At 45.0% G+C, this 25054-nt stretch overlaps 1 protein-coding gene across 3 annotated transcripts in view; it reads right to left on the bottom strand.

The window, feature by feature from the left end:
* KANSL1L (KAT8 regulatory NSL complex subunit 1 like) overlaps positions 1-24822 on the bottom strand; it is a 93251-nt gene extending 68429 nt beyond the window's left edge. For all 3 annotated transcript variants that reach the window (XM_073646604.1, XM_073646603.1, XM_073646602.1), the window contains exons 1-2: positions 24683-24822; positions 19566-20557 (exon numbers count right to left, since the gene is read on the bottom strand). In XM_073646604.1, coding sequence (XP_073502705.1) covers positions 19566-20524 — 959 coding nt within the window. In that variant the 5' untranslated portion in view covers positions 20525-20557; positions 24683-24822. The remainder of the gene's footprint in view (positions 1-19565; positions 20558-24682) is intronic.
* Between the last annotated feature and the right edge of the window lie 232 nt (positions 24823-25054).

Here is a 25054-nt window from a genome sequence, read left to right on the forward strand (position 1 = left end):
TGAAGAACCTAGAATATAAGACATATTTTCAGTTGTTTCACACTATTTTGTTAAGTATATAATTCCACATGTGTTAATTCATAGTTTTGATGCCTTCAGTGTGAATGTACAATTTTCATAGTCAGGAAAATACAGAAACATCTTTAAATGAGAAGGTGTGTCCAAACTTTTGGTCTGTACTGTATTTGGTCTGTACTATATATATATATATATATATATATATATATATATATATATATGGAACACCCTTTAATGTTTCCCAAAATAATGTAAATTAGGGTTACCTAATGTGGGCATATGGAGAGCACTTGCTTTGTCCTATAGAGCAGCTAAACAACAGTGTAAAGTTGCAGCTGGATAAAGCTGAGCACATAGATATTAAACAGGCCTCGCCAGCAGTCTGCCCCCTCCTTAGACCTGCTGTTCGTGTTTTAACAAGGGTGTACATTACAAGCTGCCAGAAGTCTATGCATTCACACTTTCTAAACCTTTTTATCATTAGTAAGGAACACCTTTTCCCCCATGGCAATCAATTTCAGGATTTCTACGGAGAAAATATTACTAACATAACATTATTTCAAGGCTCGTGAAAGGGTCTGCACCATGTCTAAAGGAAAGAACATGTAGTCATTACAGCAGGTGGGTTTTCGCTGCAATAGCTTTAACATCATTACATCAGATACAGTGGGGAAAATAAGTATTTGATACACTGCCAATTTTGCAAGTTTTCCCATCTACAAAGAATGGAGAGGTCTGTAATTTTTATCGTACATACACTTCAACTGTAAGAGACAATCTTAAAAGAAACAGATAATCTAAAAAATCTACCTGTTATATTTTATAGGGCTATTCACATATATTTGTTTTTTTGGGTGAGCCGAGTGATTGCACAAAAAAAAAACACAAAAAACCCGACATGTACACTTTTGATTCCAGCACAGATGAAAATCACCATTTCAAATCAATGGGTTTGAGAAAAAAAACGATAGCACACAAACGCTGTTCATTTTTTACTATTTAAATGGAATCTGTCAGCAGGTTATTGCTATTTAATCTGTGTCACTTCCTAGGCTGTGTGTTCTAGTTTCAATACAATCAGTGTTTTAGCAGCAAGAAATTATCACTACGGGACAAGGTTTCACATGTAAACAGTCCTGCTAATCTGTGTAACTCGGTCCCCACCATTGATTGTGCATTGTCAGCAAGCATCCAATGTACACAAGAAGCTGACAGTCAGGGTTGTGGGTGGGGATATACACAGCTCAGCATTCACAGCACTGCTACATATACAGCAAAGAAAACAGGGATTCTATCAAATCTACACCAAGCAGCCCAGTAAGTGAGACATCGTTAGAATCAGGGTCTCTGTCCCTACATCATGCTGCTCTCAGAACACATATTAAAGGGAATCTGTCAGCAGGTTTTTGCTAAGTAGAAGGATGTATTTTTTTTAGAAATGAAAAAAAAATGACACATTGATGGTAAACAGACATGTGAACCAAAATTCAAAGGAAATCAGATCTAGAACACTGATAAATGAACAATTGCCTGTCTTCACTTGGGTGAGCTACTCTCCGTTATTAGGTGGTCTCAAACACATTTTTTAAGCACTTTTTTCTACACGCAAAACTGAGTAAACAAGCAGTGTCCCTTATGGAGTATAAATACTTATTTCCCCCACTGTGTGTGTGTGTGTGTGTGTGTGTGTGTGTGTACACAATACATATACAATATATACACTAAATTTATATATATATTTATTTATTTTTTTGCATTTTGCAGTGAGAAATAAGTATTTGATCCCCTACAAACCATTATGAGTTCTGGCTCCTACAGACCAGTTAGACTCTCCTAGTCAACTTGTTACCTGCATTAAAGACAGCTGTCTTACATAGTCACCTGTATAAAAGACTCCTGTCCACAGACTCAATTAATCAGTCAGACTCTAACCTCGACAACATGGGCAAGACCAAAGAGCTTTATAAGGATGTCAGGGACAAGGTCATAGACATGTACAAAGCTGGAATGGGCTACAAAACCATAAGTAAGATGCTGGATGAGAAGGAGACAACTGTTGGTGCAATAGGAAGAAAATGGAAGAAATACAAAAAAAATGTGAATCGACATCGATCTGGGGCACCATGCAAAATCTCTCATCGATCTGGGGCACCATGCAAAATCTCTCCTCGTGGGGTATCCTTGATCAAGAGAAAGGTGAGAGATCAGCCTAAAACTACACGGGGAGAACTTGATAATGATCTCAAGGCAGCTGAGACCACAGTCACCAAGAAAACCACTGGTAACACATTACGCTTTAAAATCTTGCAGTGCCTGCAAGGTCCCCCTGCTCAAGAAGGCACATGTGCAGGCCCATCTGAAGTTTGCCAATGAATACCTGCATGATTCTGTGAGTAAGGGTCCGTGCCCACGATGCGTTTTTCAAGCGTTTATGCTGCGGAATTTTTGCAGCGTAAACGCTTGGGAAACGCTTGGTAAACCTTCCCCCAAGGTCCCCAATGAAATTCCGCACTTTCAATGCCCATGCTGCGGATTTTTCCGCAGCGTTTTTGATGCGCTCAAAAATCCGCAGCATGTCCATTATTTGTGCTTTTATGCATGCGGAATTGCCATCTGCAATGCATTAGAAAAAGCATGGCAATTCCGCATGTGCAAAACGCTTGTAAAACGTGCAAAAAACGCGTGTCAAAATCCGCACGCATTTTTCCGGGCAAGGAGATGCAGAAATGAAGCAGAAATTTTCTGCTTCATTTCTGCATCGTGGGCACATAGCCTTATTTGGAGAAGGTGCTGTGGTCAGATGAGACAAAATTTGAGCTCTTTGGCATTAACTCAACTTGCCATGTTTGGAGGAAGAAGAAGGATGATTACAACCCTAAGAACATCGTCCCAACCATGAAGCATGGTGAGGGAAACATTATACTTTGGGGGTGCTTTTCTGCAAAGGGGACAAGACGACTGCACCGTACTGAAGGGAAGATGGATGGGATCAAGTATTGCGAGATTTTGGCCAACAGCCTCCTTCCCTCAGTAAGAGCATTGAAGATGGGTCGTAGGCTGGGTCTTCCAGCAAGACAATGACCCAAAACATACAGCCAAAGCAGCAAAGAAGTGGCTCAAAAAGAAGCACAGTAAGGTCATGGAGTGGCCTAGCCAGTCTCTAGACCTTAATCCCATAGAAAACTTATGGAGGAAGTTGAAGCTCTGAGTTGCGAAGTGACAGCCTCAAAATCTGAATGATTTAGAGATGATCTGCAAAGAGGAGTGGACCAAAATTCCTCCTGACATGTGCGCAAGCCTCATCATCAACTACAAAAAAAGCCTGACTGCTGTGCTTGCCAACAAGGGTTTTGCCACCAAGTATTAAGTGTTGTTTGTCAGAGGAATCAAATACTTATTTCTCACTGCAAAATGCAAAAAAAATTATCTAATTTATACAATGTGATTTTCTTGATTTTTTTGGATATTCTATCTCTCAATGTTAAAATTAACTTGCCCTTAAAATTATAGACTGTTCATGTCTTTGTCAGTGGGCTAGCTTATAAAAACAGCAAGCGATCAAATACTTATTTCCCCCACTGTATATATACAGTACAGACCAAAAGTTTGGACACACCTTCTCATTTAAAGATTTTTCTGCATTTTCATGACTATGAAAATTGTACATTCACACTGAAGGCATCAAAACTATGAATTACATGTGGAATTATATACTTAACAAAAAGTGTGAAAACTGAAAATATGTCTTATATTCTAGGTTCTTCAAAGTAGCCACCTTTTGCTTTGATGACTGCTTTGCACACTCTTGGCATTCACTTGATGAGCTTCAAAAGGTAGTCACCGGAAATGGTCTTCCAATAATCTTGAAGGAGTTCCCAGAGATGCTTAGCACTTGTTGGCCCTTTTGCCTTCACTCTGCGGTCCAGCTCACCCCAAACCATCTCGATTGGGTTCAGGTCTGGTGACTGTGAAGGCCAGTTCATCTGGCGTAGCACCCCATCACTCTCCAGCTTGGTCAAATAGCCCTTACACAGCCTGGAGGTGTGTTTGGGGTCATTGTCCTGTTGAAAAATAAATGATGGTCCAACTAAACGCAAACCGGATGGAATAGCATGCCGCTGCAAGATGCTGTGGTAGCCATGCTGGTTCAGTATGCCTTCAATTTTGAATAAATCCCCAACAGTGTCACCAGCAAAGCACCCCCACACCATCACACCTCCTCCTCCATGCTTCACGGTGGGAACCAGGCATGTAGAGTCCATCCGTTCACCTTTTCTGCGTCGCACAAAGACATGGTGGTTGGAACCAAAGATTGCTTTGATGACTGCTTTGCACACTCTTGGCATTCACTTGATGAGCTTCAAAAAGTAGTCACCGGAAATGGTCTTCCAACAATCTTGAAGGAGTTCCCAGAGATGCTTAGCACTTGTTGGCCCTTTTGCCTTCACTCTGCGGTCCAGCTCACCCCAAACCATCTCGATTGGGTTCAGGTCTGGTGACTGTGAAGGCCAGTTCATCTGGCGTAGCACCCCATCACTCTCCTTCTTCGTCAAATAGCCCTTACACAGCCTGGAGGTGTGTTTGGGGTCATTGTCCTGTTGAAAAATAAATGATGGTCCAACTAAACGCAAACCGGATGGAATAGCATGCCGCTGCAAGATGCTGTGGTAGCCATGCTGGTTCAGTATGCCTTCAATTTTGAATAAATCCCCAACAGTGTCACCAGCAAAGCACCCCCACACCATCACACCTCCTCCTCCATGCTTCACGGTGGGAACCAGGCATGTAGAGTCCATCCGTTCACCTTTTCTGCGTCGCACAAAGACACGGTGGTTGGAACCAAAGATCTCAAATTTGGACTCATCAGACCAAAGCACAGATTTCCACTGGTCTAATGTCCATTCCTTGTGTTCTTTAGCCCAAACAAGTCTCTTCTGCTTGTTGCCTGTCCTTAGCTGTGGTTTCCTAGCAGCTATTTTTCATGAAGGCCTGCTGCACAAAGTCTCCTCTTAACAGTTGTTGTAGAGATGTGTCTGCTGCTAGAACTGTGTGTGGCATTGACCTGGTCTCTAATCTGAGCTGCTGTTAACCTGCGATTTCTGAGGCTGGTGACTCGGATAAACTTATCCTCAGAAGCAGAGGTGACGCTTGGTCTTCCTTTCCTGGGGCGGTCCTCATATGAGCCAGTTTCTTTGTAGCGCTTGATGGTTTTTGCAACTGCACTTGGGGACACATTCAAAGTTTGCCCAATTTTTCGGACTGACTGACCTTCATTTCTTAAAATAATGATGGCCACTCGTTTTTCTTTACTTAGCGGCTTTTTTCTTGCCATAATACAAATTCTAACAGTCTATTCAGTAGGACTATCAGCTGTGTATCCACCAAACTTCTGCACAACACAACTGATGGTCCCAACCCCATTTATAAGGCAAGAAATCCCACTTATTAAACCTGACAGAGCACACCTGTGAAGTGAAAACCATTTCCGGTGACTACCTCTTGAAGCTCATCAAGAGAATGCCAAGAGTGTGCAAAGCAGTCATCAAAGCAAAAGGTGGCTACTTTGAAGAACCTAGAATATAAGACATATTTTCAGTTGTTTCACACTTTTTTGTTAAGTATATAATTCCACATGTGTTAATTCATAGTTTTGATTAGAGATGAGCGTTGTTCGACTCGAACTGTTCGCCAATCTCAAATTCGAGCTGTTTTGGGCGGTGTTCGAGCCGTTCGGCGAACACGAACGATTTGAGAAAAATTTGGCTGTTCGAGGTTATGTTCGATAACTGTTCGTGCACCAAAATCATAACTGGATTTTTTCTCAGTAATGATGAAAATTAATGTTAATACGCAGTTTGAGTGTACAGCGGGGTGGGGGGAGGGGCAGGGGATGGATTTCTGCAGGAATAATGAAGATCTCCATTTTTTTTTCTCTTTCCCGCATTTACAGTGGGGAGGTGCAATCTGTCAGCCTATCAGCAGCGCACACACGGAGCGAAGTGCTTTTTTTCACACAAGCAAGGGCATGTGTCATTGGCAGTGTATGTCACATGTCCTTGCCCTATAAGACCAAGCCATTTTTCCCGTCGCCACCATTTTCTCACTGCTGCAGCTGCGTGTTAGACGGCACCGCTGTTGCTGTGTGCGCTATACCTTGTTAATTTCAAGCCAATTTTCGCACAAATCTACAGATAGTTTGGGAGTAGGGAATAGTTGTGATTGCAGTCCTTTTAAGGACTAGGTTACAGAATTTCCTACGACTTTTATCAGGCAGGTCTGTGCTCTTAAATAGATAGATTGTGGGAGTAAAGACTAATTGTAATTGCAGTCCTTTTCAGGACTAGGTTACATCAGTTCCTATCAGTTTTTGCCAGGCAGGTCTGTGCCAGTGCTGTGCAAGTTTTTTTCACAGCATTTGGCTGAATCTAGCAAAGCTAATCCTTTTTGGCCTATTGCAGAGTGTGTTAGTCAGTGGAGTAGCCTATCTGTGTTGCAAGATATACCACCTGTATATAGAATACCAATTTTTTTACTGCACCTAGTGAAGTAAAATCTTTTGGGCATAGCATCATTCAATTAGTCCATCTATACTGACCTCCATCAGGTTGCAAACTGAATATAATTTTTTTCTGCATCTAGCTCTGAAAAAATATTTGGCCTTCTAGCAGTGTGTGGGACTTTCTCTATTAGTCCATCTATACTGACCTCGATCAGGCTGCAAATTAAAAATAATTTTTATCTGCATCTACCTCTGAAAAAATATTTGGCCTTCTAGCTGTGTGTGGGACTTGTTCTATTAGTCCATCTATACTGACCTCCATCAGGTTGCAAACTGAATATATTTTTTTTCTGCATCTACCTCTGAAAAAATATTTGGGCTTCTAGCTGTGTGTAGGACTTGTTCTATTAGTCCATCTATACTGACCTCCATCAGGTTGCAAACTGAATATAATTTTTTTCTGCATCTAACCCAGCCAATAGTTTTGGCCTAATACCACAGTTTGGCCACTCAGCTCTGCTCGGTTCCCATCCATTGTTTTTTTGTGCAAACAACTCCAGAGTTGTGAATTAGTTAACCACCAAAATGAGTGGAAAAAGGCCTGCTGCTGGTGGAAAGGGGAATAGGCGTGTTGGGAAGGGGAAAAAAGGTTGTGTCCGTGGGGTAGGTGTTAAAGCAACAGTAACATCTGCAGAAGAAAGACCATCTTCCAGCCAAACTAAAATGTCTACCTCTTTTAGCGGACAATGTGATAAGATCCCTTTCTTACGGCCACGCCAATCGCTACAAATTCCAGATGAGGCACAAAAACAGCAGGTGCTTCAACGGATATCAAGTGCTCCTTTAAGTGGGCTCTCCTCCACATCAACTTCAACATCACAAATACTCCAGTCCTCAAAGGTGTCACCCCAATCGCACTTGCTTCCTCACAGCTCCCAAATCTCCAGCTGCCCGTCTGAGTATGAGGTAGAAGAGATGGTTGAGTCTGCAGAGCTGTTTACTCATACTATAGCCTGGGAATCAGAGGTCGACTCCAGCGCTTCTGTGAATCCAGACGAGGAAATGATCTGCACTGATGCCCAGAATCTTTATGAGTCGGATCCAGGACCAGACGCAGAAGGTTCTGACCATAATGTAGACCCTCATTCCCAAACTGTAACTCCTGTTGGTGGAGACAATGAGGAAGACGATGATGAGACTCAAATACCTGATTGGAGCGACAACTTTAGTTTTTTGTCAGGGCAGGAACAGGTTGGCTCTGAGGACGACGGGTGTGATAACGCACAGGGTGATGATGATGAGGTTGGAGATCCCACTTACTGTCAACCCACAGTCAGCCAAGAGATGAGGTCAGCAGAGGAGGTGGAGGAAGATGCTAGTGACGACGAGGTCAGGTTGCGCCTTCCTGGACAGAGACGTAGTACTGGAAGCACGTCAACAACTGCATCCTCAAACACAACTCTGCCTCTCACCACAAGTCGTGGTGGCTCTTCAGGTCGCATGGGTGCTAAGCCTTGCATAGCCTGGGCATTTTTTCAGATCGATAAAGATGACCCAACTCGTGTTATCTGTAACATTTGTCAGCAAAAGCTAAGTAGAGGCCAAAAAATACATAGTTTGAGTACTTCATGCATGAACCGGCACATGGACATGAAGCATAAGTTGCAGTGGGAAGCTCAGTGTGCTACAATGCGGCCTAGCCGGCCGGGCCAACCACCGTCTGCCATATCTTGTGCATCCGCGGCCTCTTCATCCTCTGTGACTGGGGGGACAGCAGTCACACCTGTTTTGGGGCACAGACCTGCCACCTCTTTACCCGCAACAGCCAGCGTGATTGGCAGGTCATCATTTTCTTTGGAGGTGGTAACACCAGCTGGTGTTGAGCGCTGTCCGACATCGATAGCACCACCTTTGGATCAAGGCAACCTAACATGTCCGCCTGCATCTTCCTCACAGACCGGCAGTTTGCCGGGGACACCCTTATCAACCCCGTCTAAGCACAATAGCCAGCCCTCGGTCCCTCAGATGTGGACAAGTAAAAGACCATTTCCTCCTAGCCATGAGAAAGCTAAGAGGTTGAATTTCACCATCTGCAAGCTCTTGGCTACAGAAATGCTGCCTTTCCGCCTGGTGGACACAGAGGATTTTCGAGACCTTATGTCCGTCGCAGTGCCCCAGTACCAGATGCCCAGTCGGCACTACTTCTCAAAGAAAGGTGTGCCTGCGCTCCACCAGCATGTCGCACACAACATCACCGCTTCTTTGAGAAACTCTGTGTGTGACAGGGTGCATTTCACCACAGACACTTGGACGAGTAGGCATGGACAGGGGCGCTACATGTCGCTGACTGGGCACTGGGTAACTATGGTGACAGCAGGACAAGGGGCTGCTGTCCAAGTCTTGCCGTCCCCACGAGTTGTGCGTCAATCCTCTTTATGTCAAAGTTCCTCCACTGCTTCTGCCTCCTCAACTTCCTCTCGGTCTTCCACCTGCACCCAAAGCCTGTCTGGTCATGCCACAAGCTTTCTAACTGCGCAGAAGGGATCCTGCACACCTCCTTACTATGCTGGCAGTAGGGCTCAACGTCATCAGGCGGTTTTTACTTTGAAATGTCTGGGAAATGTGAGTCACACAGCTGAGGAGTTGTGGTCAGCTCTGGAGAACCAATTTCATGAATGGTTGTCTCCACTGGACCTGAAACCAGGGAAGGCCGTGTGCGACAATGCTGCAAACCTGAGTGCGGCCCTTCGCCGGGGCAATGTCACACACGTGCCTTGTATGGCTCACGTGTTGAACCTGGTTGTCCAGCAATTTTTAGCCCACTATCCCAGACTAGATGGCCTTCTGCAGAGGGCACGGTCGCTGTGTGCTCACTTCCGCCGTTCACATCCCGCAGCTCAGCGACTTACATCTCTACAGAAGTCGTTGGGCCTGCCACTTCACCGGCTAAAATGCGATGTGCCTACCCGGTGGAATTCAACTCTGCACATGTTGCAGCGACTGTGGCAGCACCGACAAGCCCTGGTGCAATACGTTCTGACGTATAGCCTGGGCCAACGAGATCCAGAGGTGGGGCAAATCACGCTGGAGGAGTGGTCTCAGATCAGGGACCTATGCACCCTTCTGCACAGTTTTGAAATGGCGACGAAGATGTTTAGTGCTGACGATGCCATTATCAGCATGACTATTCCGGTGATTTACATGCTGGAGCACATGTTAAACAGAATTCGGAGTCAGGTGGTGGCACAAGAGGAGGTGGAGGAAGTAGAGGAGGAGGAGTTGTATGCGGAAGGGCTAACATCTGCAAGGTCCAGACGGTCGGCAGCACCAAGGCGGCAGGCATGTGAGGGTGGGGGAGATGGATTTACCAGGGCGCATGGTAGCAGCCAAACTAGTGAGGAAGGTGCAGGAGCCCAGGAAGAAGTGGAGGACGAACTGATGGAAGACTCACCAGATGAGGGAGACCTTGATCACATTTCTGTTGTGCGAGGTTGGGGGGAGAGGACAGAGGAAGGAAGCATGATTGTTACCTCGCCACCAACACAACAGGGACTTGGTGCTCCTGGATGCGCAACACACATGAGTGCCTTCTTGCTGCACTACCTGCAACATGACCCTCGAATTGTGAGAATTAGAAATAATCCTGACTACTGGGTTGCCACACTGTTAGATCCCCGGTACAAAAGTAAATTTGCAGAAATTATTCCTGCCATAGAAAGGGATGCACACATGCAGGAGTATCAGCAGAGACTGTTGCAGAATCTTACATGTGCTTTTCCACAAAACACCAGTGGTGCACGTAGTGAATCTCACAGTTCCAACTTGCCAACCGTGGGACCGTCAAGTGTTCAGCACTCAAACCGTAACAGAAACACAGTATCTGCTGGTAACATCAATTTTGCGGAATCATTTCACCACTTTTTTAGCCCATCCTTTGCAAGGCCACAGGAGACAAGAAGTCTGACACATAGTCAACGCCTAGAGACGATGGTACAGGAGTATCTCCAAGTAAACATTGAAGCCACGACTGTGTCACTGGACCCTTGCTCTTTTTGGGCTTCCAATCTGGATAAATGGCCGAAGCTAGCCACTTACGCCTTGGAGATCTTGTCATGCCCCGCAGCCAGCGTTCTGTCTGAACGTGTGTTCAGTGCTGCTGGTGGTGTGCTGACAGATAAGTGCACGTGGCTCTCCACTGATAATGTAGACAGACTCACGTTCATAAAGATGAACAAATCATGGATCCGAAACGACTTTTCTACACCTGTGTCATCCTGGGGAGAGTAAAAGCTTGATGATTGGTTAAAATCACCCTACCAACCATTTTAAGCTTTCAAATTACTAATCATGTTTATCTGTATCTTGGCTGGAAAATAATTTGGGCTTTGTAGCAGTGTGCAGCACTGATTCTATTAGGCCATCTATAATAAGCTCCACCAGATTTAAAATTAATAATAATTTTTAGCTGCATCTAGCCCGGAAAATAATTTTGGGGCTCCGAGATGCGCAAGACACATAAGTGCCTTCTTGCTGCACTACCTGCAACATGACCCTCATATTGTCAGAATTCGAAGTAATCATGACTACTGGGTTGCCACACTCTTAGATCCCCCAAACTTTTCGATCAACCTTTTCATTTTAATAAAGACCAAAAAAATGGTCATTTTTGAAATTATAAGCATTAGCAGGTTGTTAGAAACTGAAATCAAACAGTTTTCAACTCAAAACTTTATTCTAGGTGATGTTACATTTTCACATAGGACCCCTTGTTCGAAAGGAGCTTCTGAACTCTCTCGTCCATTGAATTTGTCAGGTTTGGGATGGTTTCTGCTTCAATTGTTTTGCATGAGGACAGAATACCCTCCCAGAGCTGTTGCTTAGATGTGAACTGCCTCCCGCCATCATAGACACTCCTTTTGATGATGCTCCAGAGGTTCTGAATGGGGTAGAGGTCAGGGGAGCATGGGGGTCACACCATAAGTTTGTCCCCTTTTATGCCCATATCAGCCAGAGATGCAGATGTTTTATGTGCAGCATGACATGGTGCATTATCATGCAAAAAAATGATCTTGCTGTGAAATACACGGTTCTTCTTCTTGAACCATGGCAGGAAGTGCTGTTTGAGAAAATCCACATACATTATGGAGTTCATCTTTAGCGCCTTCAGGGATCCTAAAGGGGCCGACAATCTCTCTCCCCATGATTCCAGCCCAAAACATTACTCCACCTCCTCCTTGTTGGCGCTGTAGCCGTGTTTGCGTGGGGTGTCCATCAACCAGCCATCCTCCACTCCATCCATCTGGACCATCGAGCGCTGCACGGCACTCATCCGTGGACAAAACAGTTTTGAAATCAGTCTTCATGTAATGTTTGGCCCACTGGAGCCGTTTCTGCTTGTGTGAAGTGGATAGAGGAGGTTGACAGGATGGCGTATGCACAGCTGCAAACCTCTGAAGGACCCTGCATCTTGTTGTTCGGGGGACGTTGGAGGCACCAGCAGCTTCAAAAACTTGTCTGCTGCTATGACAAGGCTTTTTTGCCGCTGCTCTTTTAACCTGACGTAATTGCCTGTAGGAAAGAGTCCTCAATTTGCCCTTATCAGCACGCACACGTGTGTACTGTGAATCAGCTACATACTTCTTGATTGCCAAGACACTTCATCCTGATCATCGCACAATGTTGATTGTAGTCATGCCTTGACCTAAACACTCCACAATTTGTTGCTTCTCAGCAGCCGACACATCCTTTTTCTTTCCCATTTTGGCAGAAAATGTAGGCTGCTTAATAATGTGAGACAGCCTTCTTAAGTAGTCTTGCCTTTCATTGGACACACCTGCCAAACTAATTAGCACAGGTGTCTGCAATTGCTTACAGTGATATAAAGAGCCCTGACACACATCACCATCAATGAGTTTAACTGACAAACAAACAAATTCTTCCCTTATCACTCCTAAACACTTTTTGCATAATAATTTGGAACACAGTGTACATGTGCTTTTCCACAAAACACCAGTGGTTCACGTAGTGAATCTTACAGTTCTAACTTGCCAACCGTGGTCTGTATGGAGTTGTTCAATAAAGGGCCCAAAATTAAGATAACATAGATGGGAGAGGTCTCTATGAATAGGAATTCCTAAGTATTTGATACCCTGTGAGGGCCAGGCAAAAGGAAAGTTGGACTGGATGGAATCCTATATGGATTTGGGGAGGGAGACATCGAGGGCCTCAGACTTCGCTGCATTGATTTTAAAATTTGACCATGTAACAAAGTGATCTATTTCAGCCATAACAGCATGGATGGATATATGTGATTGACTGATATATACTAGGACATCATCAGCAAATAGAGAGCACTTGTACTCGGTGCCTCCCACCTCAATCCACCTAATATTGGGGTTATGGCGAATTGATGAGAGCAGGTGCTCCGTCACTAGGATGTATAAGAGAGGGGACAGAGGACATCCCTGCCTTGTCCCATTGGTGATTGTGAAAGGTGATGAAAATGTTCTGATGCACCCCCTGGGCCTTGGGACACCCGGAGCCGGACCCTTTTTGGTGGATGCTGGTGGTTGTAGTCTTCTTGGCGGCGACCCGGTTCCGTGGCTCAGGGTGGTCAAACCAGTGGCGGAACTATTTATGTGGTTTTGATGTTTAAATGTCCGACTACGCCACCCGTGGATTGCGGTCAGAGTGAACCGCCGCTGCAGGGCAGACCGCTGAGGCTGGTGTTGTGGGTGCAGCAGAGCGTAGCATAACTCCCCACGGGAGGAGTATAGCCTCAGGGCAGTGTATGCGGAGGATGGGGGTGATGGTGCAGGGCAGCAGCAGTAACGACACGGAGTCAGTGATGCAGTCCAGGGCCTTTACTCACAGTTCTTATTATCCAGACCACGTCTGCAGGTAACGGCTGCCCACGTCGTACTGTGCTCACCAGGTGAGGGGCTCAGACAACTCCCAGATAACTTTGGAGCGCTTCACAGGACCCCCTTTGTGTGTCCTTTGTCTGGCCTTTCTTACCAACCCTTCTGTCCGGCTGCCTCGGGCCTCCTCTTGGTAAACTTGGCGCCAGTTTCCCTGACCCTATGTGGTGCCTTCCTAGCGGGTGTAGCGAGGGGCTGCACCACATAAATTGTCACAGCCTCCGGTTTCTAGCTGAGGGTCGTTTCCTGCCTCCACTAGTTTCGGGGACCGGTCTCCCCCTTTGGCCTGACCCCTCTACGCAGGTGGATTCGGGCGTGCGGTGGCGACTCGCCCGTCCGCACCCCTGGGATCCCTTCATTCCTCGTTCCTGGAGCCTTCTCCGCTCCTCTTCCTTCCTTCTCCCTCTTCCAGGCCTGGGCCTCTGTTACTAGGCCCGCCTCCGGAGCAGAGCTCATGCAGAGCCCCTGCTCCCTGCCACTTCTGCTCAGACTTCTCTGCACTGAACTAAGATGGTGCCCACCTTTTATATTCCCTTCTCAATGCACCCAGGAACTGCTTCCTCCCTGCTCCTGCACTACAGGGTTCCCCTTCCTCAGTGTTCCCTCCCCCCACTCCAGCCAGGGACAGGGACTGTCGTGCCCATCTCAGAGGCATATTGGTCGCCCTGCCCCACGGCAATGTGGTGTAATGCATGCAGGTGTCGGGTCCTGATCCACACTCCATCCTTACCTGAGAGTGAGATATCACACCTCTGGGTGAGGTGCAATACCTCTGTAGCAACCGAGCCCTCAGGGTGCTACAGTTCCATTTATCTTCAGCCTAGGTGACGTATTGTGATACAGGGCCGTGATTTTGGCTATAAAAGGGTCCCCTAGACCCCTACCCCAAGCTTTTTAAGAGAATCATATATGGCGTGCCAGGAGACTCTATGGAATGCTTTCTCAGCATCCAACGAGAGTATCTAATTACAAATTTTTAACTGCATCTAGCCCAGGAAATACTTTGTGCCTAGTAGCAGTGTCTGCTAGTCAGCGGATTATCCCGGCTGTTAAGCAAGCTACACCACCTGTAGTTTGGACACTTAATTTTTTCAAAGGAAATGCTTCGGGACCACGGGATACTCAGTGAAGAGCATCAGGAGGCACCCCAAGGCATAGGGGCTGGGACTGGCAGTAGGATGCCTTGCGGTGGACAGCCGAGCTCGATCCTTATAAAAGCTTTTTAACTGCAGCAGCTTTAGTGGACGCTACTGGAGCTGGAATTACGCGGCTGCTGGCATGAGACTTGCCCTCCAATAGATCCTTGTAAATGGATTTAAAGTGTATTCATTCAAATTAGAGAGACAATTTAAATTAAAAAGCTTAGAGCTGCCTCCACCACAGGGGGGCTCGCTCGACCCACCAGCGGACAGGCACCAGTATTGGGAGAGGGGGGCTGGCCGTCAGGGTTCACCGCGGCTCTGGCACAAACCCGGCGACACGGAGGTGGCACGGGCAGGAGCGGACTGAACGTCTCGGCTTCTCACTTTTTGGATTTTAGAAGGGCATGACATGCCTATATCTGTGTCTCCCCCTCCTTTTACTCCTCCACCTCTTTTCTTTTCGCATGACTATATGTACTTGTCACTTTTCCATGTGTTAGTTGTGTCTTCTGAGCAGTTTGTCAGCTTTTGGACACCTTTGAAGGTGTTTTCTATGTGTTTCTATGTGTTTTTGTTTGCCTGCCATTGGTTTTAACGGTGTTCGAAGGTGTTCGACGAACAGTTCGGCGAACACACGGGTGTTCGACGAACCGAACCGAACTCGAACACTACGGGGGTGGCTCAACACTAGTTTTGATGCCTTCAGTGTGAATGTACAATTTTCATAGCCATGAAAATACAGAAAAATCTTTAAATGAGAAGGTGTGTCCAAACTTTTGGTCTGTACTGTATATATAGATTTATTTATTTTTTTATGTCACTTGGACTTTTTAACATTAAATAATATTTTTATTTTTGAATTTATGTGCCCATATTTGTCTTTCCGCTTTTGGTTGCATTGTTTTATTTTACATTAGAGCACTATCCCATACCTTATTTTGGAGGATCAGTATAGGAACTCATTTCATCATTCATCATCATCCTTCCTGTAAACCGTATTCTCCATTTATTTTGAATCCATTGGGCCATGTTCCCATTTTTTCTGGCTGCATTCTTTGTGTGGAAAAATCTGCTGCATTTAACAATTGGTCTTCACGTGATGATGTGATTCATGAAAACTCATGCCCACTGTGCACTTTAAGATACTGTGAAACTGTGCATTTTGATGCGTTTATTTCCTTATAGGCTTCTATGGGGATCCTCAAAAAACGCATGTAAAAACACAACTCTGTTTTTAAGTGTGGAGTCCCTACATTTCGCTAAAAAAGAAAAAAACAAAGAATCACTGCTTGAAATATGTACAGTGGGTACGGAAAGTATTCAGACCCCTTTAAATTTTTCACTCTTTGTTTCATTGCAGCCATTTGGTAAATTCTAAAAAGTTCATTTTTTTTCCTCACTAAAGTACACTCTGCACCCCAGAAGTTTGGGACCACTAGAAGTCTTCCTAGACCTGGCCGTCCAGCCAAACTGAGCAATCGTGGGAGAAGAGCCTTGGTGAGAGAGGTAAAGAAGAACCCCAAGATCACTGTGGCTGAGCTCCAGAGATGCAGTAGGGAGATGGGAGAAAGTTCCACAAAGTCAACTATCACTGCAGCCCCCCACCAGTCAGGCCTTTATGGCAGAGTGGCCCTACGGAAGCCTCTCCTCAGTGCAAGACACATGAAAGCTAGCATAGAGTTTGCTCAAAAACACATGAAGGACTCCCAGATTATGAGAAATAAAGAAATAAGATTCTCTGGTCTGATGAGACGAAGATAGAACTTTTTCGTGATAATTCTAAAGCAGTATGTGTGGAGAAAACCAGGCACTGGTCATCACCTGCCCAATAAGATCCCAACAGTGAAACATGGTGGTGGCAACATCATGCTATGGGGGTGTTTTTCAGCTGCAGGGACAGGATGAGTGATTGCAATTGAAGGAAACATGAATGCGGCCAAGTACAGAGATATCCTGGATGAAAACCTCTTCCAGAGTGCTCTGGACCTCAGACTTGGCCGAAGATTCACCTTCCAACTATTTTAGCACACAGCTAAAATAACAAAGGAGTGGCTTCAGAACAACTGTGTGACCATTCTTGACTGGCAGAGCCAGAGTCCTGACCTAAACTCAATTGAGCATCTCTGGAGAGACCTGAAAATGGCTGTCCACCAACGTTCACCATCCAACCTGACGGAACTGGAGAGGATCTGCAAGGAAGAATGGCAGAGGATCCCCAAATCCAGGTGTGAAAAACTTGTTGCATCATTCTCAAGAAGACTCATGGCTGTACTAGCTCAAAAGGGTGCTTCTACTCAATACTGAGCAAAGGGTCTGAATACTTATGACCATGTGATATTTCAGTTTTTCTTTTTTAATAAATTTGCAAAAATTTCTACATTTCTGTTTTTTTTCAGTTAAAATGGGGTGCAGAGTGTACTTTAATGAGAATAAAAAATTAACTTTTTAGAATTTACCAAATGACTGCAATGAAACAAAGAGTGAAAAATTTAAAGGGGTCTGAATACTTTCTGTACCCACTGTATATATATATATATATATATATATATATATATATATATATATATATATATATATATATATATATATATATATATATATAAAAAAAAAAAAAAAAAAAAACACGATCAGAACAGATTACTACTAATCTATTAATTTTTGCAAAAATACAATTTTTTGCAGCCTTTCTCTTTTTCTGGTGGTTATTGGTACAAAAAAATGTTGGATACGTAAATAGGAGGTGTGCTACAATTAGTTTTTTAATGTGTCTTTTCTTGTGCATTACAGTGAAACAATTCCAAAATATCACCTTTCTCAATTGAGAAAAAAAAAAGACAAAGTTAAGTGAATCTTCCAAACACAGTGTGAAGTCTACATCAATTTGTGACTTTCATATCATGTACTGTGCAGGTCACTAACGGAAGATTTGGGCATGAAGATCCAGGGAACGGCTTGATTTGTGTTTCTGAAAAGCAGAAAAAGTGTAAGAAAAGTACAAAGCAAATAGAAAACAGAAAATACCGAAGAGCCCTTGCACCCAAATCCATGGCTCATTGTCAGCAGGGCATCTTCCATATTGTTTTGGCTGTGTGTTTGTGTTACAGTTTCTAAGTTTTTCTATGTCTCGGACATACATCATCGTTCCAATATAACGTGCATGATGAAACCTCATAACTAATCAATGTTTCACAGAAAGTGATTACTCAACTACATCAGACCTTGGAAAAAGGACACCGATTTGGAAATGAACACTTATACTCACCTCCGGTGTCAACAGCATTCCAGCGATGTCAACATCGACTCTCCCAGGGATAGCGTAATTCTGTTGAGAGCTGCTGCGCTCTCACTTCCGCTGGCTGTCTGTGATTCATCCGAAGGAGGAGATAGTGAAGCCAGCGCTGATTGGCAGCAGGGATCGCATGACGTACCAATGTCACATGATCCCCAGTGCAGATACCACTGGAACGGCACACTGGCATCGGAGGCGAGTATAAGGCTAGGGTCACATGAGCGTATAACACAGCAGAGTTCCATGAGATAAAACATTGCATAGCACTCGGACCAGTGTTATTTTATGGGGCAGCTCAGATCAGCGATTATTTTCTCATGCCGATTCGGCAGCATGCTGCGATTGGCAGTGAGACTTGATTCACTCGCACCCCCACTAGTCTATGGGTGCGAGTGAAACATTGGACTGCACTCGGATGTCATCTCAGTGCACTCTGATATATACGCCAAGTCAGGCCATAGAGGAGATGGATAAATTACTTTCTCCGTCTCCTCCGCAGCTGTGCTCCGATTCTCTCATGCTAGAGGATCGGAGCACAGAGAACTGACACTTGGCTCCCGCTCTCATCCGATGTCCTCGCATCAGATGCTATATGCTTGTCTGATTCCAGCCTAAGTGTTGTTATTATTATTTTCCAAGGTGAAAACATTGGGATTGAGAAGGGGGTTATCCCACTAGTTATGAGTGCAAAAGGTATATAAAAAAAACAGTAAACAAATACAAAATAAATATTTACAAAGATTAAATAAACACAAAAGAAAAAACAAAATAAAAGCAGTCACTTCTAGTACAAGCTATCGCTACAGTCCCATCCTGATGATCCAAAGTCATACATCCCATACATAAAGATGACTAACAGAAAGGAGAAGAAACAGTACATGTTTATTTTAGTGGCACTTGGTGCTATTAAAAAATGGAAAATAGACATGTATTTTGTTTATCTGATTTTTACAGAAGAATGGTAATATCACAAATGAGAAATAGCATTAAAAATGCCCCATATCACATAAAAAGTTGAATAGCTAAACGAAAAACACCCTGATGTACTAAAAAAGCATAACCATGGTGATTAACAGGGAAGATTGCAAGTCTTGCACTGGTCAGAGAGAAATTCTCCAAAGCCAACTCTGCAAAACAAATTCTAGTTGTGTGTCACAAAATCACCATATCCCATTCATTTCCTTGTTCCACTTTTAAAGGGTTAGTCCAAACACACATCATGTCCAGAACATGGTCCCCCGTCCAGCCAGGTGACGAGACCGCTGTGAATAGAGGGGTGATCATTCGTGCATGGTTCTATGGTACAATATACAGTACATATATCACAATATACATACATACATATATATCACAATAGTAGGACTATCAGGGGGTTATCCGTTTTTTAAAACTAAAGGTCTATAATTAGGATAGACCAAAGTTAAATTGACGGAGGTCCCGCTCTTGGTGCCCTCAAAGATCAGCAGTTTGAAGGGGTTGCGGCAGTTGGGCGAACACTGCTGACTCTTTCTAGGGTCCAATTTGCAGAAGGCCATAGTTTTCACTGCAGCTGTGCTAGCTATTGCAATTTTGCCCTATTTGCCTGCACGTCAAGCAGCTGATCGGTGGGGGAGCAGAGAGCCGTGCCCCCTTCAATCTAATATTAAATGGTCTGCCCTAACTATCTGGATAACCTTTTAAAAGCTTCATACACTTACCAGTCATGAGCATTTTTAGGCTTTTCCTCCCAGTCTTCATCAGAGCTGCTTTCTGTTACATCTGAGTCCAATTCCTGCTGAATACAACGTAAAACCCCCGCTGCCGGCAAAGAAAACTTCTTAATAGCAGTGGAAGATTCCAGAGTGGCCTTATCTCTGAAGCCCGCACTTTCGATCAGTCCTACGACCACGTCTGGCTGTGACTGGACTCCTGGACATGAGCGGGTGGAAGAGTTTTGGTGTATGTTGAGCTGTTCAATCTTCCGCTTCACTAAGCCGCTGACTTGTTGGCTACAATGATCCACCGTATATCTGGCCAAGAGCAACTGCAAACGTTTCCAGGACCTTTGTGCACGGCTTAGAAGTGCCTGCTGCCGATTTAGATATCTCAGATGTAATACCTTCGCGTCAGCTGCCTTTTGTAATTTATTTTCCATAGGTGAGATACATCTCAAATCAGGTAAAGTACAGTCACTAGCAAATGGCATGGCAAGGCTTTGTCCATCTATTCGTCCACTCAATCGATGTACCCCTTCATCCTCAGTCACAGATATATCCCATAGTTTGTTTACATCCGCTAGAACTTTGCTGACGGTACCTGGGAAAAGTTCTCTCTTAACTCTTCTTTCATGAGCATCATGCTTTGCATGTAACCTCTGCCTGTATGAATCTTTCTCTGTCTTCAATGGGACACTATTGCTATCCTGCACATTCATATCAGAATTCGACATCAGAAAGATGGTTTGGTAATGGGTGGAAGAAAGGGATTCCTCTAGCTGCAGGCCGATGAAGTCCTCCTGAAGGCAAAGTGTAGGGTCACAATAGGCTATGCTTGAGCTGCTGGCTTTGGAATTATCCACACATACATTGATATCGGCACTTAGGCTCTTTATACCGAGAGAAGGGGAGAAATGAACGCCAGGTTCTTGTGGAACTGTATCTGTAAGAGCAGGGGTCATCTTTCCTTGCAGGTGGAGGATACTGTAGTGTCTCTAAAACAACAAGAACAGCTTATGAGAAGATGCCACTACAACCACACCAGATGCTTGGTTCCCATCATGACCTTATTCTAAATCCAAAAACATCATACAGAGTAATTTACCAGTGTAACCCCCATGGAGACATAGTTTATCATTAACAGCAGGGCTAGATACACATCACTGAAATGTTTCGTTCAAAATCACTGGGGTAACAAAAGTGTGACAACCGAACTGATAAAAGGTAAGGTCACGGTTTCACTGGCGAAAGATACAGATACCAAACAGAACATCATTGTTAAAGGGATTCTCCAGGATTAATAAATAACATCCGGACTAGAGATCCTAAAGGATCAAAGTTTACAATCATCTGTACTTCGGTCATGATTTCAGGGGCTGGAGCGACATGATTCATGAATAAGCCCAGTTTACAGAAGTCCGTAAAGTCCATACAGCTGCAACCCCTGAAATCTGGCCACTGATCCAAATGACTCCGTATGGAGGTCCTACAGGATTGGAAGAACACGTCTGCTTTCCTCCAGAAATGGTGCTACACTTGGTTGTGTGTGGTATTGTGACTGACCTTCACTCACAGGAACGAGGTTCAGCTACAATACCTCACAGCCTGTGGACAGGTAGAAGAAATCAGTCATTTTTAAGCTGGTTGTACAGATGAACCAGATTTTGACAAGTCCAGCCGGCTGAGTAATGTGTATGACCTTCTGACTGTCTCCCAAAAGCACATAATGGGGAAATGTAGAATTGGGTTTGTTGGATTTCACCTGTTTACCACTCGAGCTTGGTGTTACCAAACATTCAATGTAGAGCTCATTCACACATTCGTGTATTGTGTATGTATTCTGTTTTATTTGTTTTTTCCTTGCAGATGGAACAAGTACCTATTAAAGAGAATCTGTCAGTAAGATCAATCCATCTAAGCCCTTTATATGGGCATGTAGGTCATAGGAAGCTGAATAAAAATGATAAATTGATATCTGCGATCTGATATTTTATTCCAGAGAAACTCATGTTTTTCTTATATGTAAATGAGCTGTTCAAGGCTATGGGCCGGACACTGATCTGCAGGAGAATCTGCCTCCAGAGATTATTATAAATCAAAGGGGCGTTACAAGTGTGAGACATGTTACTAACAGGGAACAGCAGAACTGAACTTTGTCTCCTTACAAACACATTTGCTGCAGCTCTCACAGCTCTGCTGTATTGCACCCTGTCTGCCTGTGAGATGGAAGCTGAGAGGAACCTGCAGATGTGTCAGGTATAATCACACACAGCTCTGCAGTGAGATCAGGAGAGCAGAGAGCGGCCATCACACTGGTACAGCCATTTCTCCAAAGTGTCACAGGAGCTGTTTATCAACAGGACAATCCCAAGCCGTATGTCGCTTGTGCTACTTGCGAGGCCTAGACATGCTACCATGGCCTGTAGAGTCTCCAGTCTTGTCTCCCATTAAGCACATCTGTGAGGTCATTGGTCAGCAATTACACAGAGAGCTGCCAGCAGCGGATCTTGATAATTTTCGCGCCCAAGTGCAATCACTGTGGCAGAACATTCCTCAGACAACCATTAACAACCTCATTGACAGCAGCCAAGATGCGTAAATACGGGGATTTTTACGTGTGGTGCTCATACTCGACACTGAAGAATTGAGAGGTTTTGACATTTGTTTTTCATCATTTACATATCAATAACATGTCTATTCTTCGTGTGATTTCCACAATTCCACGACTTTTCCTTCTTGGTGTTGTAATTTCAGTGTTGAGGAGTGTATTATAATAGACTTCAGGAGCAAAGTTCTGCACTCCAGATATCAGTTGGCTTTTTTGCACATTCCAAACTTTAGCACAATCCTTAATTTGTATTCAGGATCGTGATAAATCGTGAATGAAATCAATTTCTCAAAGGCGTTACAGCTTTGCACATACTGCATCAGGCTTCCGAGTTCTATGTTGCCCAGCACTTGTAGTGAAGATGGTCTATTACTGGTCGCCCACCTTTGTGAGGATTCTGCAATACCAGCACTGTGAGCATCATCACAAGTATGTGATTTGCATATATGCGGTCACATGCCGACTAGACGTGCATGGCCTCACTCAGTGCAAGTATATTTAAAGAGGAAGTTCAGAGTCTAGTTGGAATGTGGCCAGTAGTATGCAAATTGGGTGACCGCCTGCTTCCGGCACAGAGAATCCTCACAGCACGCAGTGCACATGCTGCAAGGATTCACAAGTTTGCAGTCACATAGAGTGATTGCAGACCTCTAGCCTAAGGTCGGACAACCCCTTTAATTCTATTTAACATTTTTAAGCACTTTTTCAGGTGGATTTCAGATGGAGTCTGCTTGAAAAACACATTATGTGCACAAAATGTTAAAGGGAACCTGCCATGTACCAAACCCTATTAACCTGCAGATATGGGGTTAATTTGCGGGTTAATAGCGTTCTAAAGCCGTGGCGGCTGCAATGAAAGCCCAGCTACTGGGAGGAAATGAACTTTATTCCTTTTGGCAGGCTCAGCTTTCAGTCATAGAGGTGCGGCTTCAGTAACTGCTCGGTGCATAGTGAGTGGCGGCTGTAACCACGCCCCAGCACTGACTGACAGCCGGTTCTGTACTGATGCACTGCTGAGCTGGCTGGCAGTCAGTGCCGGGGAGTGCTTACAGCTGCCATTCACTAGCTCTGAGCGGTGACTGAAATTGCGCTTGCCGCGCCTCTATGACTGACAGCCGGAGGCTGCTAGGGGAAATAAAGTTCATCTCCTCTCAGTAGCCGGGCTTTCAGTGCAGGTGCTGGCCAGCTTTAGAACGCCATTAGCCTGCAGATTAACCGTGGCTGTGTCTCAGCGCCATCCACCTTTTGTTTGGCTTCATGTTATAATGATTCCACACCTCAGTGCTGAGGTGTTTGTGCAGTGATTGACAGCTCAGTCGTCCAGTCTGGTGCAGGGGCGAGCTGAGCTGTTGTGTTTTGATTGACAGCTCGGTCGTCCAATCTGAGACCGGGAGTGCTGAGCTCTCCCCAGGTGCTCTGCGTTTCCATAATTGCTCAGCTATTTAACTGAGCTGCCAGTCCCAGATAGCTGTTAGCCTTCAGCTAAGTGTAGTTGGTCTCTCTGTGCCTTGTACTTTTGCTCATTGATCTATCTCTGCCTGACCTTGGACCTCGTTCTGACTATCCATCTGTTTATCCCCTTCGTTATGATCCGCTATGCTCCTGGTATTTTGACCTCGGACCGTTACCTGACTGCGCCTTTGTCTCTTCCCTCTGTTTAGGACGTACCCTCCTGGCTTTTGCCCTCGGACTCCTTGACTATCCCGATTCACGGCTTGTACGTGAGAAGTGAGTCAGCGTCCCACACGTCCGGCCATTGTCTGCTTTACTGCGGCACATGACCTGGTGAAGGACGCCATCTACTTTCCAGACCTGATGAGATGGCACGGGGTCTGCTGCTCCTACCCCTGTATTACTCCCTGCCGGCGCTCCTCACTCTCAGACTTTTTCATTGTTGTTGCTTATCCACATTACTCACGGATTCCTCATCAGTGCACTGGATCAGATTTAAACACACTTTTGCATTTTGGGTTGTGTCCGTTTTGCCATTTTTAATCTCTTATGCAAAAAAAAATTAAAAAAAAGACCCCATCACTTGCATGAGTTACATGTAAAAAATGTCTAATTTTCTCTTTTCAGACAATCACTCTGCAAATAACATACAGATGTGTGAACAGTCCCGTAAACAGTAATGGGTGAGTATGGCGTCTGTGACTGCACATGTGACCCCCGGACAAGTGAGTGGGGTCCTCCCACCACCCAGTGTAGCAGCCCTCCCCGCCATCCACAGTCTCTGGGGGTCTCCTATAACACAGGTGCAGCCCACCAGGCCTTATTAGACCAGTTGACAACATTTTAAACCGGCTCCCGTCCGTGTACAATAAGTATGACATCACGAGCGGCGGCCACAATCACTATGACGTGCTGCGCCACACCGCGGACCACGATCCTAAGTCCCGCCCCTGCGCGACATTTTTCCGGCAATCACAGAGCGGTGATCGTACATAAGGAGCGCGCCCCACGGCGGCAAAAGTATGGAAGTGGCAGTATGGCGCCTCGTCGCGCTGCTTACCTCCTCAGTGGGCGCAGTGATCCTCCGATTCCCGGCTGACTGCAGCGTCCGCGCCAACACCACCTTCCACTATCGGCAGCTTCTTTTACTCAGAGAAGAGTGTGCCCAACTGCCGCCCCGGGCTGCTAGTAAACCAACACAAGAAACTCAACCAATCAACTACCAAGTGCAAATTTGTCTGACCAATGAGAGGTGATATGTAAAACAGTACACGAGAAACGTCAGAGGACAGCCAATAGGAGACGGCTACAGCTCTAGCGGGACCAATAGCAGCGGAGAGAGGCGTGTTTACGTAACTTGTTAATCAATCTGTGCAGTGACGTGGGCGGGTTCATAATGAGAGTGGGAGGATTTGGTGCGGGCGGGCGCAGG

Source organism: Phyllobates terribilis, unplaced genomic scaffold (assembly GCF_046119375.1).
Source record: "Phyllobates terribilis strain yellow unplaced genomic scaffold, ASM4611937v1 Scaffold_9__5_contigs__length_417890890, whole genome shotgun sequence".
NCBI lineage: Eukaryota > Metazoa > Chordata > Amphibia > Anura > Dendrobatidae > Phyllobates > Phyllobates terribilis.